Genomic DNA, 19087 nt, shown 5'->3' with positions numbered 1-19087 from the left:
TTCAGATTTTATAGAGAACATGGCACTTTTTAAAATTCATTGTCACATTAATGGTACCTGCAGCAAAATCTAAAAGTGAATGAATCAAAATGGTTGTTACATACCAGAACCTTCATTTAGCTCATTTAACACATCTAAGACATGATCAAATGCTTAAACATCTAATGAACTCGTCTACTGTCAGAAACCAACTATAGAAAACTGCATTTTAAGAACAGAAATCAAAATTCTCAAAAGTAGTCAAACAAAGCACTATGAAAAACAAGGCAGAAGAGAGCAAGCTTAGCTTTTTCCCCCTAAACATATGATTTAAATGTTAATTCGCACTTCTGTTAAAATGCAACCACTTAATAATAAACCATCAGTTTATGAAAACAGAGCAAACTCCTAAATGTCCCCTGAAAACCAACATGTTTCTGATATTAATAAAGAGCAATGACAGCTCTTCAGTATTCTTTTGTGAGACCATGAGCACACTTGTCCTGTGCCTTTAAGAGCTCTACTATTGCCCCATGGCTCTCTCCCCTTACCGATGCAACTGCTACGCAGTATAGCTGGTAGCAAGACATAAGGAAGAGATCACGTGTAACCTAGATTATTCATACTATAACAGCACTTGCAGTATGCAGGGCATTTTCCCCATCCGGACAGGCTTATCAATGCAGAACAGCTGAGAGTCAAATGGCCATTAGGCAAAAGACACAGTTCTGAAAAACACCCTTTTGCCATCAGAAACAATGCCATGCTTCAATTCACATACAATACTGCAAGAAACATGGGTAAGAAGGAAGAAAAATTGCAACAGTTCCTTAAAAGGCAATCTCAAAATAAGAAAGAAATAATTAATCCAGATATCCAATATCAGATAAACATGCTGGAAGTGTAAACGTTTGAATAGCTATTTTGTGGCAATTGGCCTTGTTGCTTGCTACAGTAGAAAGCTTACCTTTTTTAAGATTTTACCACCAAAATGTGCCCGAATGCTAATGTACTTAAAGAGGATTCGATCCACTGGACAGGAGTTTGCATTCTAGAAGGAAGAAGGAAGGGGGAGAAAAGAAAAAAAAAAAGAAAAAAAAGAGTTCCCCATATAGTTAATAAGCACATATCTTGATTCGATTTTTATAAAGGAATTCTTCAATTATTCATGCAATAAGCATTAAATTAATGTAGTGATCATTTCAACAGCTATTGGTCTTGACATTTTAAGTACTGAAATCTGACTTATCTGGTTCACAACCAACCTACTGTATCAGAGAAAACATGCATTTTTAGAAAAGCGTTTATCATACTGAAGTCCTTAAGTCCTTTAATTATTATTCAATTGCCAAAGTAACAAAATTCTTCCAAGCATTGCCTTGAAATACTGCTCATGTTTTAGGGCATTTTCATTCTTTTGGACAAATAAGCAACTGGAAATGGCTTACAAATATATTCAGTAAAAGTGTTTTTATTTTTTATTTAATTACCACTGGTGCTGCTGCATGCACAGTCCATTTTGTTGTAATTCTCATCCTGGGTTATGATTATGGGAACTACACAGTTAGGTGGCAAAGAACTCTGACTGAAAACTGAATTCAGAGCAAACTGACGATTTAGTCAGTATTCTTTTATATCTTTCCTATGTTTAAAAGTTCACTGTTGCAACAGATCCCCATCCAATGGCCACAACACAATTCAACAAGAGATAAAGATATACAGAGAAATACATACACACACAGAAAGAAGAATAGTATTACTGGTGTCTTGTCTTGAAAAAAGTTTTAGATGCCTAGAAACACATTTGCTTATGACATTACAGCTTTCGGAGAACACAACAGATCAGGACGATACAAGAAAGACAGATCCACACTTCACAAACACAAATCCTGCCAAACAGAGCAGTAACCCAAGTCTGTGTAAAAAAGCTTAAGAAAGAAAATACAAATATTACAGTGTTTTGTTCCCATTACAGCAGAACAGCAGGATCGGAGGGGAGAATGCAGAGCACACCAGGCCACAGGACATCAGGGACAAAACAGCTCACCTTAGACCACTCCACAATGCAGTCCAAGCAGAAGTAATGGGAACAGTTCTCGGGAGTCCCAACAGCCTGATCCCTAAATGTGTTGAGGCAAATGGGGCAGTTTTCGCTGTCCTCATCAGAGGAAATGCTCGCTTCATTTATGTGTGGCTCTAATTTCAGAGAATCAGTCATTCCCCCGACAGCAGCCTCAGTTTCTTCCTCCTCTTCCTCTTCGTCATCGTCGTCTTCGCAATCTTAAAAAGTGAGATGAAAAACAACTCTTGTGTGCTGCAGGACTTCAGCAGCAAGGGCAGAGGGGGTGGGCAGATGGGGTACCAGTCCACAGAAAATTCCAGGTAAGCTTATTTTATGGGGCTGCAATGGCAAAGCACTGTCTCCCCAGTCTGAGGCAGTCATTTTTGCTGTTTTCTTTTCTCCTAAATCCCTTCACTAAAAAGCAATGGATTACTCTGGTGAAAAATAAAGCCTGATAATGTGACTAGTCTTGCCAGAGATTAAAAGGACAGACAGCAGAAAAACAACATATTATCAAAACAACAAGAAAATACGATATGTCAGACTACCACTGAACACTGAAGTTAGAAAATAAAGTTATAATAAAGTTATCATGTATCTAACTTTTTTTTTTAAAATAGACACTCCAGAGGACAAGCAGCAGCAATATACTCACCTGCAAAACAGATTAAAGATTTCACTTGTAAACCATGATTTTGAGAGTTAAGGGATCCAGGTGCCTAGCTGGAGACTGCTTAAAGAAGCTTAGTTTTGAGAAAAATTGATTATAAACACTCAGCACACATTGTTGAAAGGTGTTTTTATTTTTAGTACAAAATACAGACACATGTGTTAGTTTTTTCCTTAAGACCTGTGAATTAAGTCGGCATTTTCAAGCAGCAGTGAAAAGTTACCAAAAAAACCTCTCACTTACTTTGATTCAGTGTTTTGTTTTGTTTTTTTGTTTGGTTGGTGTGTGGGTTTTTTTAGGGGGGCTGGGGGGGGGTGGGCAGGGGTTGTGGAGGGAAGACAGCTGTTGTTGTTTTGGGGTTGTTTTTTTTAAATAATGAAAATGGGGCCCTTGTCTTTTTTTATTGACTTCTCCTGTCTGGATGTAGCAGAGAATACTCTAAATGCTGGATTAATAAAGCTATTTGGCACCTGGTGTCAACTTTTTTAGTCTGTGTTCAAATCAGTCTAAATAGTAACTTGGAAAACTGTGTTCTTGCCTTCCCAACAAGCTTTAAGATATGATAAAACACTATTTTTGTCTATCCAATTAATAATTGGAATGTAGCAGTTTTAAAATTACATGCAGCTACAGGGTACTTTTTCAGTAAAATTAACAAATCCAAGTAACATCTACTCTCCTTTTTCAAAGAAGAATTAGTCAAGTCTTCTGCCCTCCTCCCTAGGCTTAACAGCAGTAGTAATTTATTTCCAAAACTCCCCATCACAACATTCACTTTAGAGTCCCATGCCAAAGCAAACAAACATGCTTTTCCTAAGCGAAAAAATAGCATCAGCCATTGCTGCAATTTTGACTTCTTTTCTACTCATGCTGGGGCAGAGTTCTCTCCTACTGACTATAACTACAACACCTTGGCTAGCAGATAGTCTTCAAACATACAAATGCTTTAAAAACTTAGAAATTGGGGAAAATTACTTGTTTGTTTATTACTGTAGGATTTGGGCATTGACCTGACATGGCAGCATCTGTGAATTTACATTTCATGGCTAATTTCTGGATTAAAAGCTTTCATCCCACTTGTCCTCCAATTATTAAAAATATGCCTGTTAGTGCACATTAACAGACCTACCTTCTAATTCTTCATCTTCACTTTCCTCCTTGTCCTCCTCACCCCCCTCTCCCTCAGTGTCGTCATCTTCCTCCTCACTTCCGGTATCATCTTCTGAATCACAGCTATTTCCACCATTGCTTTCTTAAAAAGAAAAGAGAAGAGAGGAAATACGTACCTGATACAGACAGGCAGGCAGAACAGTGAAGGACACACTAGAGCTCCTGCTCAGGATATTACATACACAAAGTGAAACCCAGATTTCCTCAGTGGTATCAACGCTGCTTGATCCTCAGAACTCAAGGAAAGCCTGACAGCAGTTTAAGATACAGAGTTTAGGAAACAAAATTATCAGGGAAAAAGAAATAAAGGGTCACAAATATATCCCTGCTTCTCTTTTGAGGTTAAACCAATGGGTTCTCCAACCTAGAACTATAGCTGTGCACATGCAGAGAGGCTGCATTTACCTGTTTCACTGAGGAGGGCGAGACTCTGTCTTTTAGCCTTGCCTAGTGCAGCATTCTTGTTTATCAGTTCATCCTGGCTGTCATCATCCATGGCAGGACATTGGGAATCTGCTCCCTGCAAGAAGGCAGACTTCAGTGAGGCAGTGTACCTCTATGCAAGCAGAGCAGCTGTTAGCCCAGCAAAGAGCATCCGACGCATTGGTGGAGATGTGAAGGGTAGAAGGAACATTACTCTGCAGCAAAGGCTTCTCACACCATTGATTGGTTTTCCCAGCTTCAACCCAGAGGTGGCTGCAGGAAAGCAGTTATCGTTACGTGAAGTTTCACATCCCTGCTGAGCTAGATGAAACCAGCTGCTTGTGAAACTCAGTTTAGGTGAAAGATTCAGCTTTATCTCAGGCTCCTGGATGACAGAAAAAGGTATAACTAGAACTCCCCCCTGAAAATAGCAATAGAAAACCCACAAATATGAAAACCACCCTGTAGACCAGCAATAAAATGCAAAGCTGAAAGGGACCAGAGGCCCTTTGAACAAGGCCTAACAGGATGACAACATGGATTTTAAATCAAAATACTCTCTCTTGCTCAATTGAAAAGGAACAAGAAGAAAGATTACACATTTTAGATCTTTTTAAAAAGAGGCCTTTTCACAGCTTTGTCACTAAATAGAGAAGTCTCAGACGTCACAACCATTATTCCACAGAAAGGAGGAGATTTGGTGCATATTAATGCATCACATTAACTGCTGTGCATTAGCACAGAATGGCAATAAAACTGACAGATACTGGGAGATGCCTCATGACCCAAATTCATAGTGGCAATCAAACCCGAGGTTTTAATATATAAGGCTATAAACCATTAAGAAAGACAGATCCCTCCAAGCTTCTATAAGTAATGGAAAAGTATAATTGACACTTATAAAGCTGGATATCATATCTCAATATGAAAAAAATTTGGATTCTTCTACAAGTGTGGCAAAAAAGTTTCAATCAGGTGCTCTTCTCCCACTCTCCCTGCTCCACGTTACATATCTTCCATATTAAGAGAATTTTTGGAACAAAACATAATGTTTTATTCAAGTACTTGATGTGTATCTTTACTTGAACACTCCCTTTTTGAGCCACGTAGCACAGCTCTGCACTTAAGAGCCTTTAAAATGTAGGCTTCGCTAAACCAGACTAAACTGCAAATGGAATTTTCAGTGCTCAGCAGGAGGGTGAGGTGGGGAAGCTAAAAAGAAAAAAGATCAAGCTTCAACACCACAACGTTCTTGGTGACGTTTTCTCCTAACTTCAGTAGGAATCTTGCCTAAATAGATGTTTAAACCTTTTCGCTAAATTCATGTCTGTTAACAGAAGGGTGTTTAAAAACAATTCATGTTATCTGCAAACATGTGGACTCATCAAAAGCCAGTCACTCCATGATGTAACTGAAAAAAAAAAAAGGACGAAACACTAGGAATTTTTCAAGTTTCAGCAGTGTGTATGTACGAATTATTCAAACTGACACTCAATTATATAACATCCTCCTGCTGACCCATCGCTGCCACATCCAGCCAGCTACAGCACTCTTGAGCCCCTGAGGAGGACGGAGGCCAACCGAAGCCACCATGGGGGTAAAACTGTGGATAAGCCTCTGCTTTGCTACCACACTGACCTTCATTCCTCTGCTCCCTAGTTCTCCTTAAAGTAAAGCAATAAGCACAGTGAAGAAAGGAGCTTTTTATTTTTTAAAGTGATTCCCACAAACCACAGTCCTGACCAACATATACTTAACTACATTTCCAAACAGCATACATTTCTTCTCTGCTGTGGAATAAAACAACAGCACCGAGGCAAACAAATCAGCACTTGTGGCTTGACAATCTAAACTGACATATTTATGCTGCAAATGCAAGCTTGTACTTTGCTCTGAGGCAAAACTTGCAGTTAAGGAAAATCTGGTATCGCAGCAAACAACCAAGTCTTCAAATCTGGTCAGTAAAAAAAAAGAAAGTGTTTTCTGGAGAGCTGGGAATAGGCAAGGAGAAGCCAAGTGAGATGAATTGAATTTGAGATTCTAAGCACATCACGAATCTTACTTTACGAACAACCTTTTCCAAACAGGGCAGGTGCTCTTAAGAAAAAATAAGAAGGAAACCAGAGTTGACTATACAACTAATACGAGAGCTTGTTCTACATTTTAAGAACAATAACCAACGTTTCCGAGGGTTTTTTTGTTACGGGAGACATGTCAAAAAATTTACCGCTGTGGAACACAAACACATTAATGACACACTTCAGAGAGCTCACCCACCAGCTGGTATGAAAGACCAGCTTTCGCTCCTATACTTAACCACGTCAGAATTTTTCTAAACACCCCCCGGAGCTGGAACCAGCAGATACAAAGCAGATAACCAAACTTCTTGGTTTACATAATAATAATGTTTAAGGAGGAGATTGTAGCCATTCCTCTGAGGCAAACCGTAACTACACGCTTCTGTAACATAAAAGCCCAGACCGCTAAAAAGCAACCAGTTATCCCTGAAAGCTGTTCAGCTGAAGCACCTACAGCTGCTTTCAGTCATGGGGATGCCAAGGCCCTGCCCTCACCGATGTACCCAACCCCCTGCTGCTTGCTCACTTGGGTACCCTGTGCGCAGCCCTTCGGCAGCAGAGGCTGCTGAATCCTCTGGATCCTGCCGATCCTCTCTTCTGCATCCCACTTTGAAGACTCTATTCAGAGTAATTTAGGATGCGGCCCGGCAGGCAGCTCATGAATGCAGATGCAAGGTAACCTGGCCAGAGGTCCCTTGTCTTTGGGCTCAATACCCCTAACGCAAAGCATCACCGCTTACGGAAAAACCTGTTTCAATTCCCTGGGCAGGTGCGCCATTCACACATTTGCAGCCTGCACACAGCACATCCAGTATTTGAATTACAGGTTGTACACGAGGTCTGCTAAAAGCAAACACTGTACTCCCCCTTAACATCCTTAACTCCCCCATTTCCAAATTCTCATTTAGAAGAGCCTCACTCTCATTTAGAAGAGCCTTTATTTTAATAAAACATTAAACCGCAAAACTGATGCCTGCATGGCAAGCGTTTGATCACTTTAAATGCACCAGCGCTTCTCCCCAACCCAAGGTTCCCTTCACAGAGGCACAACCTCACTAAGGCCAAGTCGGGTTTGCACTGAGCGCTGTGTGCCTACCAGAGCACAGGCTCTGCTGTCGTATAAATTGTAAGCCCAGGCTTTGCTATTAAGACAGATTACATTTTTACACTGAGCTGCCTTAAGTAATTTTAATTGTACAATCAAATGGCAATTACAAATACTTTCTTCAAGCCATATTAGCAACAGGGTTTGCTGTTGGCTTTAGGAACAGAAGATTGGTTCCTCCAGAACAAGTGTTTATCAAGCAAGGACTTCAATAAACTTCTCATTTTTTAACCCAAGATCCTTACGCATTACCACAAATCAGTATTTTAACGTACTTTGAGTACGCTCCAGCTAGAAGGCAAGTTTAGGCCTGCAAAACATGCTCAAGCTCCATCTCATTCTCACAAGAAGCCAACAGAGCCACCCACAACAGCGAGTGACCCTTCCAGTCACACACACCTTCCCTTCCAGCACCAGCTGGCTTCCTTCATCACCAACTTCTTACAGCAGTTCCTAGCTAGTAGAAACAGAAGATCTACTTGACAAGGCATTTGTTTTAATCTGTTTGGGTAATGTTTGGGATTATACACAGGCAAAGAAAACAAGTCAGCTGAATTTTCTCACAGGGTGGTTTTGAATGCTGATCTAATTTAATGGGCAATTATTGAGAAGTTGTGTTCCAAAGAGCACTTGTAATTAAATTTAAGACTACTAAACATTCTAACACATGAGCTTCCAGTTCTTGTTGGCACATCTGCTTTATTTGTTGGGGGTTTTTTTTGTTTGTTTTGTTTTTTTCTTGCCAAATTGACCAAACAATTCAGTTCCCTCTGGAGAAGTGAGGTCACACATTGGGAAGCAGTTGGCTTTGTTTTCAGTTTCATACGCTACACTGAAAGAAAATAAGAGTTGTAAAAATCAAGATTGTACCCTGTTGGAAAACATCTGGATATGGTGTGACTGGTATCTGCCACCACAACGTTCCAGAGGCAAAAGTAAGAAGAACTAGGCAGTGACAGCACTCAGGTTAATGAGAGACTCCTACAGCCTATAGCCACAGAGTGCCAATCTAGCACACACAGGGAGCTTTAAAAAAAAAGCCCTCTAAATCTACATTTAGATCCAGCTTTCCCGTTTCAGTTGCAAAAAAATGAACTCTTCAATACCGCTATCAGAACCACCCATGCAACAATTTAAATGGTGGAAGTGCTTAAGAACCTGAAGAAAATTAATCCCAAGGTAGGTAAGGAAGCACTTACCTTTCCCCCAGCCTGGCCCTGCCCTAACTGGTGGGCCAAAGCTGTCCACCAAACCTTCCCCAGGAGCTGACTCTGCACTCTTTGGGGAGTTTGCAATGCAAAGCAAGCAATGCACAGGCTCTGCAAAGCATTTTTGATGCAGAGCATCTCACCTACAGGAGCAGCTGGGCATTTTGTACATCTGTGTTTGAAGCAGCCACCAAGCTTTCTGTAATTCCCTGATACCAGTGGCTCCATTTCCAGCTGTGAATCAAACACTCTCAACACTGCACATCCTCCTCTTTCTTAACAGGCTGCTTAGAAAGAGTCACCCTTACTGGTGAGTTCCCTTTTGGCATCAGTCTTTCACACTGTTCCCACCTTTAACTACAGCTTTCCCTGCTGTTTACAGGCATGGCTGAAAAAAAAAAAGCCAAAACCACCAAAACCTCCCACACTTCTATGGTAGGTTGGTTTTTTTTTTTTGGTGCATAGCCATAACAAAAGGTACCAAGACCTACTGACCTTCAAGAGAGGAAATAACACTGCAAACACCTGTGCAACAACCAGCAGGAAAACCAGTAACTAAAACTACAAAAAGTGCACCCGCCCCGCTGTTATTGAAATGGGGTGCCCAATGAATGGCACCAGCTACACAGCTTAAGAACCCGTCAGTAAGAACAGGTCCCTCAGGGCAAAGGTTTTAAGCCTAAACAGGCTTTTGCAACAAGCTACCGTACGTTAAAAACAATGCTTGTGTGAAAACCTCCTCGCTACCTCGCCGAGAGGCCCATGACTTCCCTACAGATGGCTGAAACAGCTAGTGACTCCTTCACACGCACTCAGGCGTAAGCCACTAAGAGGGGGAAGGGGCGGGGCGGGGCCGCCAGAAACACTTGGGTTTATGTAGCGTACCTCCTTTGCAGCAGCAGGGGCAGCCGCGGGCTTCAGCGCTGCGGGTAGCTCCCCAGCGCGGGCCCGTCACAGCCTGCTCGACTGCTCTGTCCCCCGCGGGAGGGTTTCCAGGAGAATCCCGGTGGGGAGAGGCCGGGGAGCGGCTACGGGAGGCGGCCGGGCCGGGGACAGCCACCCGGCCGCCGCCGCCGCTCGGCCGCATCTCCCGACAGCCGCCAGGCAGCTGCTGGCGATCACCCGAAGAATAATTCACTAAATAAGTACGGGTTTAAGTACAAAATTAGGCATAAACGATGCGGAGCGCGGCGGGGCAGTTTCCCTCCGGAGCTGGCAGGCCGGAGGAGCCGCTCCATGAAACCCCGGCGGCCCGGCCCGCCCCCACCAGTCTCCCCCGTGGCCACGTCCCGTCCCGTCCCGCCCCGCGCTCGCTCGCTCGCTCACTCACTCACTCACGAAAGGAGCAGACCCCGGCGCTCACATCACCGGGACGGGCCCGGCCTAACGGGCTCTACCGCCGGAAGCCCCCTCGCCGCGGAAGTGTAGCGGGAACGCTTCCGGGCCACGGCGGGGCCGAACCACTGGCGGCGGGGCGCGCCGGGCCGTACCATAGCGGGGCGCGGAGGGGAGCAGACTGCGACTCTGCAGGAGCGGGACTGGCGGGGCCGGCCCCCCGAAGCCCCCGGGGGGCTCTGCCGTCCCTTGGTCGGGATCCCCGAGCCCCAGGGGCGGCCGGGGGCCTTACCACCGCGCTGCCCGTGGAGACAGGCGTCCATTTTCAGTCCCTCCTTACGGCAAGGCAGATAGCGGCAGGTTGGGGTTTTTTCCCCCCTTAAGCACGGGTGTCTGATCCCGACATCCCACATGTTTGATTGTGCGTTAATTGAGAGGGGATGCGCTGCGCCGAGGAGGGACGGTGGGCTCTCCTGCCATGGGCGGACGCTGTCCTCTGCCACTGCGGCCATGGCAGCTCTGTGCCGGCTGGGAACAAAGGGGAGGCTCTGCCCGGGAGAGCGGGGTCAGCAGGGAGATTCATTCCGGAGATTAAGGGCTGAGGCACGAGCTGGTCCGGAATAGGAGCGGTGGCTGAGGACAAGCAGCACCCGCAGCCCTGCTGGGACGATGGCGGCAGGCAGCCCACGGAGCCTGGCCGCAGGGGCATCGCCTACAGCCGGGGGAAAAGGATTTTATTTATTTATGTTCTTTAAAATAAAGCCTGCAATGTCAGGCACTGGAAGAAGAGACGAGGGCCCTGGAGCACAGCAGCCAATGGCACGTGTGGTCTGGGGAGCAGCCCAGCACAAGCAGTAGTGCCGGTGGGGAGCTGTCAAGGCAGCACCCAGCCGCATTTCTTGCCCAAAATACCTGCTTTTAAACAAAGCCAGTGTTTCAACAGCTGTGCCTCGCTTTTACCATTGGCTTGCCCCAGAGGGCGCAGGGACCGGTGTGCTCCATGGCCCATTTTGCTCCCATCCATGCGCAAGCCCTGCGCTGGGGAAGACGTAAAATACGTGACTTTTTCCCTACAGCTGCTGGATGAAAACAAAAAACCTCACATAGCATGCACAAAACAACAGAGGCTGTCATTGTGCGGGCTGTCACGCAGAAGGGCTGGCCCCCGCTGACCCCCCTGGCAATGGGAGAGCGGAGGCGTGGGTGACTAGTAAGTGCTCCAGCAAAACAGGCAGGGAAATCCTCTCTGTGGGGAATCGCCACTAGCTATCAGCGAGCCCGTGTGCTCTTTTTGCTTCCAAATCTTTCACCGCACCTTGCAGGAAAAACACCAGATTGCAAAACAGCCCTTGGAGCCACAACAGCTGACGCCAAGGGAGTTTTCACGAGGGATGCGGAGCTTGTGCCCTTTGCTAGGCAGTGTGCGTTACCAGTTCAGCAGGGGTGCGGTGTCCCATGTTTGCACCCAGTGTTTTTTTCCTCAACGTCAGTACAGACAAAGCAGGGGGTCCCACCGAACGTGCCTGCTCCTGCAGGCGTGCTCTACTTTCTGGTCTGTTTGAGGAAGGTGTGTGGCTTCGGGCAGGTGGGAGCCAGCCCACTGGCTTGATGCCTGACACCCTGCCTCTCCAAACACTGCTCTTCACCTCCGTGGGACAGTGCTACGCCTGTCCATAAGGCACTATCTTTGCGGCCGAGCAAACCCTCGTTGAGGTGCCCTAAAATATTCAGCATTTTAACTGTTTGCTTGGGTGCTGGCTTGTGGGTTGATGGGTGAGAGCAAGCTCTCCCAGTACGGTGTGCACTGTTACACTGAGAACATCCAAAAGGACTTCAACTCCTCGTCCTGTTTTCTTTTGGGAGAAAAGAAGTTAGTGGAAGAAGACTGCCTAGGGAGCAAGGCCCTCACCCTTCACAGCTGTCCCCTCAGGATACAGGCTGAGGGGCCCTTTGGTGTGAGGAGTCCCCCCTGCCTCCCCACCTCCCCCCCACCTCCCCCGCCCTCGGTGCTGTGAGGGGCACGCGGGTTTTCCACACGCCCAACCCAGCCGGGAACAACAGAAAAAATTATATATATATAAAATTAATATAAACCCGGAAAATTTAATACAACGACGTGACAGGCAGCTACTGAGGGGGGACGACGGCCGACGGCACCCCTGTTCCCGCCCGCGGGTGGCGGTTGGGCGGCGCGCGCCGTCAACGATCCCCCGCGCGCGGCCAACGGCCCCCGCGCGCGCCCCGGCCGCGTACGTGCGCCCCGACACTGCCCTGATGGCACGGCCCCGGCGGACCGTACCACGGGGCGGGGGCGGGAAGGGGGGGGAACGGGGCGGTGGGGAACGGGGCAGCAGGGGTGAAGGGTCTGCCCGCGGGGGGCGGCGGCAGGGTGGGGGGGGCGCCGCCAGCGGGCCGCCGGCGTAAGGCGAAGCGGCGAGGTTGGAAAGGGAAAAGGGGGGGGGGGCGGGGCGGGGTGAGCGGGAGGCGGGCGGCGGTTCAACAGGTACAAATGGTTCCTCCCCGCAGCGGCGACGTGCAGAAGCGAACGCGCCGCGCCCGTCGCTGTCACTGACGGGGGGGTGTGGGGGTGCCCCGCCCCGCCTCGCCCCGCCCCGCTCCGGGGAGCGGGTGTCATTGGGCGCCACGGCGCGAGGGCGGGGCCGGCGGGCGGGCGGGCGGCGTCGCTATTGGCGGGAGCGGCGGGGTGGGCGGGGCGGGGGCCGCGGCGCGCGGTGTAGGCCGGGCCGGGGCAGAGGGAGAAGTTGGCGGCGGCGGCGGCGGCCTGGGGATAGCGGAGCGGCGGGAGCGCAGGTGAGCGGCGGCCGTCAGGGGAGGAGAAGCATCCCGGCACCGGCGGCGCGGCGCAGGGAGCCTGTCCCGGGGATGGGGGCGCGGAGCTGCAACCCGCCGTACCGGGGCGCGTCGGGGGCCCGGGCGCCTCGCCACCCCATTCCCCCACCCCCTATCCCTCACGCCGCCGGGTGTCCCCCGTTGCTGCAGGTTGGGCCCTGCCGCTCCCCGTCACTCTCCAGGAGCAGGTGAGCCACTGACTAACGCACATTGTGCTCTCGGCGACTCCACTGTGCGTGTGACAGCGGCTAACCTGCTCCTCGGGCATCGCTGTGCGGCTGCATCGCCTCCACGGACACACGCTTCGACGCCGCGACGCCTCCGTCCCCTCCACGACACCCAGGTGAGAGGCTCTGGTGTGTGAAGGAGTTGCCCCAACACCTAGGTGAGGGGCTGCGGCATGCACCCTGCAACCAACGCCACTCTAGCCTCCAGCTGCCTCCCATCCTTGGCCTGGTGGACTTGCAACCAGTAACATCCTGCAATCAGAACATGAAAAGATCTAACGCTTCTTGCAGCGGGGCTGGAAGTGGAGATGAGGGGAGCGGGCCGTGGCAGTGTGTGGGCGCAAAGAGTCAGCAGTAAAGTTGCACAGGAGGGATGGCGTACCCCCTCTCTCTCCTCCCCTGCTCTTCTCCAAAGTAAATAAGTGCTAGTGGACTCCGTACCAAGTTAAAGAGACACTTCATCCCAGCCGGTGACGTCTTGATATCCAGTCAGTGACTAACTGAACTGCTATTGCCAAGGGTGTGTTAATAGAAGAAACCGTGCCTGGTATTGCCCTGGATGAGTCACCTTTAAAGAGAGACTCTCTAGTCTGTTAAATGAAAAGCAGAAACAAGCCTTGCTTTCCTTTTTTGTTCCTATTTTGTTTCCCATCCTGCCCCTCACCTTTGCTTGCCGCTTTCTGCTACTTGCACTAGGGTTCTGGGAGCCCCCTGGGCCCTGGCTGGGTGCTGGCGGAGCTGCCTTGCGTGATCGCGCTGTGATGTCACACGGGGGACTCTGACTTCATGGTCCTGAGGAGCAGGAAGGCGAGCCAGGCAGGGACTCCTCCAGCTGCCCAGGGTGGCTGTTACTTGAAATGGAGGAAGTGACAAAGCAGATTGCTTCTCCTACAAAGTTCACTTTTGCAATTTTCGGGCTGGTGAAGAAGGTGGGTTGTTGAAAAGTGTATTTTTTTGAAGCGCAGCACAGCTTTATCAGCAGCTTAAGCTCAATAACCAACTAGGATTCGGCACAGCCTGCTGAGGTCCCTGAAAGGGCTCAGGTATTCTCCTCCTTGCTTGGGCTGCTCAGGTGTAGTCTTGGACCACTGTAAAGGCTTGATCTGAAGGCATCGGCAGTGCTCTGGTCAGTAAGTAGTTAATTGCACAGAAGGCAGAGCAACATCCTCTGCACGGATGAAGTCTCTCACAGAAATTTTGCCTGTCCCCATCTCTCCCGCCTGCATTCATTTGTTGTTTCTCCCTCTGGGTCCCGGAGGAGTACCTGCTCTTCTGCAAGAAAAATCAGCTCACTCTGTGCCCCACGCAGACCGAGTGAGTCCAGGGTGCTCAAACGTGCTAGAAAGAGAGCAAAGACACCTGAATTTACCAAAACTGCTTTCATGCTCGTTCAGAAGCCAATCGGGCCATTTTTGATGGGGAGGGGGAAACAAGTTTGCGGCGTTCTCAGCTCCAGGCGGCTTTCCTTCTACCTAGCTGCACCTACAGCATCTTCCCACTGCTGGTCCTGAGCAGGCGGGAGCATGGCATAGCCATCTGGAGAGCCAGGGAGAGGGGGAAAGATGTGCAAAATATGCCTGTGTGTGAGTGTGTCTGTGAGCTGAAACTGAAGCCCTGCTGTCCCCTACCGCCCCATCTATAGGAGACCGTGCACTTAACGAACCTGTATCTGAAAACGAAGGCGCTCTGTTTCTCTTTGAAGCAACAGCCCTGCATTTGGGACTGTCCTGCCCGATGACTAACCCCTGGAGACACCACTGGCAGAAGCAGCTCTGCCGGTTGCCTGGCAAGACTTGTCCCAGTTCCCACGAGCAGCGCCATGGTATGAATGTCTTCTGACTTCCCGCTACCTACAGAACCATCCTGCTCAGCTCCAGTAAGCAAAGGCAAGGGGTTGAAGTGAAATTTGTTTGGTTTTGCCTTTTCTTTTTATTTGTGTCTCTCGCCAGTAAGCTGGGGGGGGAAGAAGCATACAGCTCAATTCCTGTTTTTAACATTCTTGCAGCATGATTCAAAACTAACCTGCTGTGCTGTCACCTGAAGTTTTCAATAAATAGTGCTAAACCAATGTTTGGCTGTTTATTACTGTAATCGAGGGCACCATACCAGCTGAAGAGGAAGATTGTGCCATCTCGGTGACATCTGATGTGCGTTGCATGCTCCGTGCCTCCCATCTCTTATTTTGCTGCTGTAGCCAGTGAAGGTGGCTTGAAAAGGAGAGCAGAAGGGTGCGACCTGGTTGTCCCTCAAGCGGAAAGCCCAGCCTTGGTGCCTTCACCGCTTCCCTAGCCCAAGATTCCCAGAGTGCTCCCGAATGATGAAAAAATACAAAGGGGCTAAGAAGCCCCTTAACTTCATGTTTTTCAGAAGCTAATAAACAGATTTGTAAAGTGATATTTAGCCTGGTAACAATAGTAGTCAGGTGCTAAAAGCTCTTGCTCAGAACTGATGCCGTAAGACTTGGGGAGAGGCATGGGTGTGCCTTTCAGGAGGGGAAGATGCTGAATGTCAGGTCTGTTAAACTGAAGGGATTCTCTGTGCTTCCTAAACATCTCATTCTCTTGTTTCAGTGCTTTGCAGAGGGAAGTGAGCAGGACTAACTCTTCAAGTACCGCACTCAGAAGTGCCTGTGTTCTGTCTATACTGTGTGCCAGTGGCAGGTCCTACATGGTGAGCCATGCCAAAGGATCAAGCTGGCCTGTGAGGAACAGGGGAAGCACATAAATTGTTTAAGAGGAAGTCAGTTAAATGCAAGCAGGGACTTATATAATACATAAAAAAAAATATTCTGCTGGCAGGAGGTTCCATTGGGAGAGAAACTTGCTCATCCATAAAGAAGAAAATTTCCCAGCCTCCTCTAGCGCTTTGTGATTTTTTCTTTTTTTTTTTTTTTTCAGGGCAAGGTAGAATGCTCTCAGTCTTTACCCTGAGACAGAGAAAGGAAAATCATCAGTGGGAGAGCGGACAATGCTCCCTGCATGGATATGCATGGGAGTTCAAATAGTTTCTCTTCTCCATCTGCAGTGCACTACCCTTGTATGAGCTGTGCGCCAAGGAGCAAGCAGCAGAGCATCTGCACACCACTTGGGGAGCAAAACCAACAGGCATTTTCTCCTCCAGTCATTCACACCTTTTCTTATGTAACTGGTGCTGAAGTGTGTGCTTTAAAAGCTGCTTGCCAAATCCAGGGGCTGGGAGGCAGCACAAATGCTTCTAGCACTCTAGATGAAATTTAGACAGGGTCAAAACCAAACCCAAACGCTGAGGAACTCATACAAATCCATGACTGCAAATTTGGGGTGTTTCAAGTGTCTGCAGCTGTGCTGCCCTTGAGAAACTGTACTGGCCTGGGGCAGCACTGGCACCCTGACCGCTGTCTGCAGAGGATGCCTGGCCTGACAAGCCAACACAGTCCGGAGTTGATGGGTGAAGAGCTGGGAGCCATTTTTCTTATGCAATACTTAAAAAAAAAATAAAAAAAATCAGGTAGAGCAGGGAAGAGAGGAGCCCCAGGGAGGCTGAATGGTGCCTGGTGCTGACAGAGCCTGCATCTAGTCTGCAGATTTATTTTATTTTAAAAAACAAACCAAACCAGCTGTGACTTCACCAGTGAAAAACAGGTGTGTCCTCTGCTTTGTGATTTCTGGGTGGCACTGAAGCGAGAAGCATCTGCGGAGGGAGAAGCCCTGAAGCCTGCCACAGGGAAGGCAGAAGCTGCCCCACAGCACCCAAGGGATGCGGGGACATGACTCCCTACTCACCCAGGTACAGCACCCTCAAGCCACCCTGTACACTTGGATCCCTGTCTTGCCCCTGAGCCAGTCATTCCCTCTCTAGCATGCACCATACGCTGGGCTTTTGGTTTGTTTTTTAAGGGAAAACCCCAGTAATTTCTTTGCTTTGTTTTAATCTCATAACAATGAGTAATTCCTTCCTACCGCTCTGTAGTGGCCTAGAATAGGACAGCATCGTCTCCACTACAGCAAGGCGGCTTCTCCCAGGGCATAAAATTTTAATTAGGAACAATCACGCAGCCTTGAAATGGGAATTGCGAGCAGCAAAAAAAGTCAAACCATCAATAAAATATTCAATGGCAGAAATGTATTATTGACACAGCCTTTAGAGCAGATAAAAGCAGAAAGGCTGGGGAGCCAGAGTGGTATCGAGCCTCGCTTGGTTAAATAATGCACAGGGACCTGCACGCTCACCATGCCATTGCACACCCCCCATGCCAGGAGGAATATAGGTCACCCACGGGTGGGGAGTTTCCTAAGGTAATAAATGAGTTTGATTAACGCCTCTCCCCCCACTGTGGTGTGTGCCATGGTGGAGGAGAGGCGTTAATTAAAGTAATTTATTACCTTAGGAAACACCGCTGCCTTTGCAGGCCACATAGTGGGGCGGGGGCGGGGGGAGGAATCTGCAAAATGCCACAGCCTTGAGATGCAAAAAAACCCCAGAGCTAGCCTCTGGCCATGGTGCTCTCCCTAACCCTATGCCTGATCCTCAGACCTCGGTGGGGGACACGGCTGACTTACACCATCCCCCATCCCATGCAGCAGTTCCACATCCTACCTCCCAGCCAAGGGGCATCAGCTACAGGGCCAAAATCTGCCATGATATACATTTTTAAACCCCCCCCTTTTTTTTTTTTTGCCCACAAGTCATTGGTGCTGGTTTGGCTTGCCAAATCATGGCTGAACAGAAATAACCTGCCAAAATAATAAATAATATATAAGCAGAAGCGCAGGGCAAAAGTCTCATGAAAAATCAGATATTTAAATTAATTTTCTGCCCCGTTTCTCCTGGCGGGAGGTATCGTAAGTGATGACCCTTTTCTCTTTATTCCCATTTATTTTGCAGAAAGCAAAGCTACAAATGTAGCCCCCAAAAATGAAAGATCCAGTTTTTAACCCACAGAGCTCTTTTTTTTTCCAGGGCACTCAAAGGATGTCACACAACATCCCAAAATCTGGCCATGTCCAAGACAAGTGGGTTTTTAGAACCCTCTTCTTGGATGTTTTTCCCCCAGGCAGCACTGAAATGCTCTGTACCACTTCTATCACCCTCCACTTCTCTTAGCAAGGTGGAGTCTCATTTTAAAAGGAGGATTTGCAGAAATCGAGCGGAAGAAGCCCAAGAATCAAGCAAGCAGGAGAGAAACTCCTTGATGCGGCTGCCATGAGCAAAAATATTTTTAACTCCTTTTCCCCAAGATAAGTGATTTAAGGAGTGGGAGTGGGGGAGGGGCATGGGACACCAACCCTACCCTCCACCCCAAAAAAACCCTGATTCAAAAGAGACAAGTCTGAAATTGCATCTCCCCCTGCAGCTCCTCTGCAGTTGTAACCGGAGATATAGCTGCACCACTGCTCTCCCAGTGAAGCAAACTTTAATCCTGCAATATCACTTGGCCAACCTGCCGAGCTGCAGTAGCACCTTGAAAATGGGCTTTGAGAGGGGCTCGTCCCCAAGGACCAGAGCCCAGCAGAGCCTCAGGGGAGATGCTGATGGAGGGCAAGAGCTAACATTCTTGCCTGTGGTTATCCAGGTGCAGATGGAGGGGCTTGAAGGTGAATGGGAAATTTCCCCCTTACCTGCTCCTATCTGCAGCCGAGCACCATCCCCTTCGCCTCCTGTCCTAAAATGCTCCGAGCTGCTGCTGTGCATTATTAAAATGCTGCCATGTTTCATCCCAGAGACGGCCGCCCTCTCACCAGAGACAAGCTTCATCTGCTGGTTGTAAAGCACTTGGATTCAAAAAAAAAAAAAAGACAAGCCAGCATGTGCGTAAGAGGCATTCGGTCATAAAATACTTACAGCTTTAATTTGGCAAATGGAAAGAGATGGCTTGGAAACTAAAGAGGCGGCCACAGGGTGCGCAAACCGCTCGGACGTGCCCGTCGGGCACCAGACCAGGAGCTGGCAGGGATGGCTCGCCCTGGGCCACAACAGCATGCACGCACTCACTTTGCTCAAA

The 19087-nt window shown here is 48.3% G+C and overlaps 1 protein-coding gene across 4 annotated transcripts in view; it reads right to left on the bottom strand.

Annotated features, from left to right (window-relative positions):
* The window catches only part of PHRF1 (PHD and ring finger domains 1), a 33674-nt gene extending 23549 nt beyond the window's left edge, over nt 1–10125 (bottom strand). Inside the window, exons 1-5 of one of the 4 annotated variants that reach the window (XM_075094454.1) lie at nt 10026–10125; nt 4287–4401; nt 3841–3963; nt 2027–2259; nt 947–1030 (exon numbers count right to left, since the gene is read on the bottom strand). In XM_075094454.1, the coding sequence (XP_074950555.1) occupies nt 947–1030; nt 2027–2259; nt 3841–3963; nt 4287–4377 (531 nt within the window). In that variant the 5' untranslated portion in view covers nt 4378–4401; nt 10026–10125. The remainder of the gene's footprint in view (nt 1–946; nt 1031–2026; nt 2260–3840; nt 3964–4286; nt 4402–10025) is intronic. The other 3 variants (XM_075094453.1, XM_075094455.1, XM_075094458.1) reach the window with 3 other exon arrangements.
* Nucleotides 10126–19087: the final 8962 nt, after the last annotated feature.

The sequence above is a fragment of the Phalacrocorax aristotelis genome, chromosome 5 (assembly GCF_949628215.1).
Source record: "Phalacrocorax aristotelis chromosome 5, bGulAri2.1, whole genome shotgun sequence".
Taxonomy (NCBI): domain Eukaryota; kingdom Metazoa; phylum Chordata; class Aves; order Suliformes; family Phalacrocoracidae; genus Phalacrocorax; species Phalacrocorax aristotelis.
This window is presented reverse-complemented; position numbering and strand designations above follow the sequence as displayed.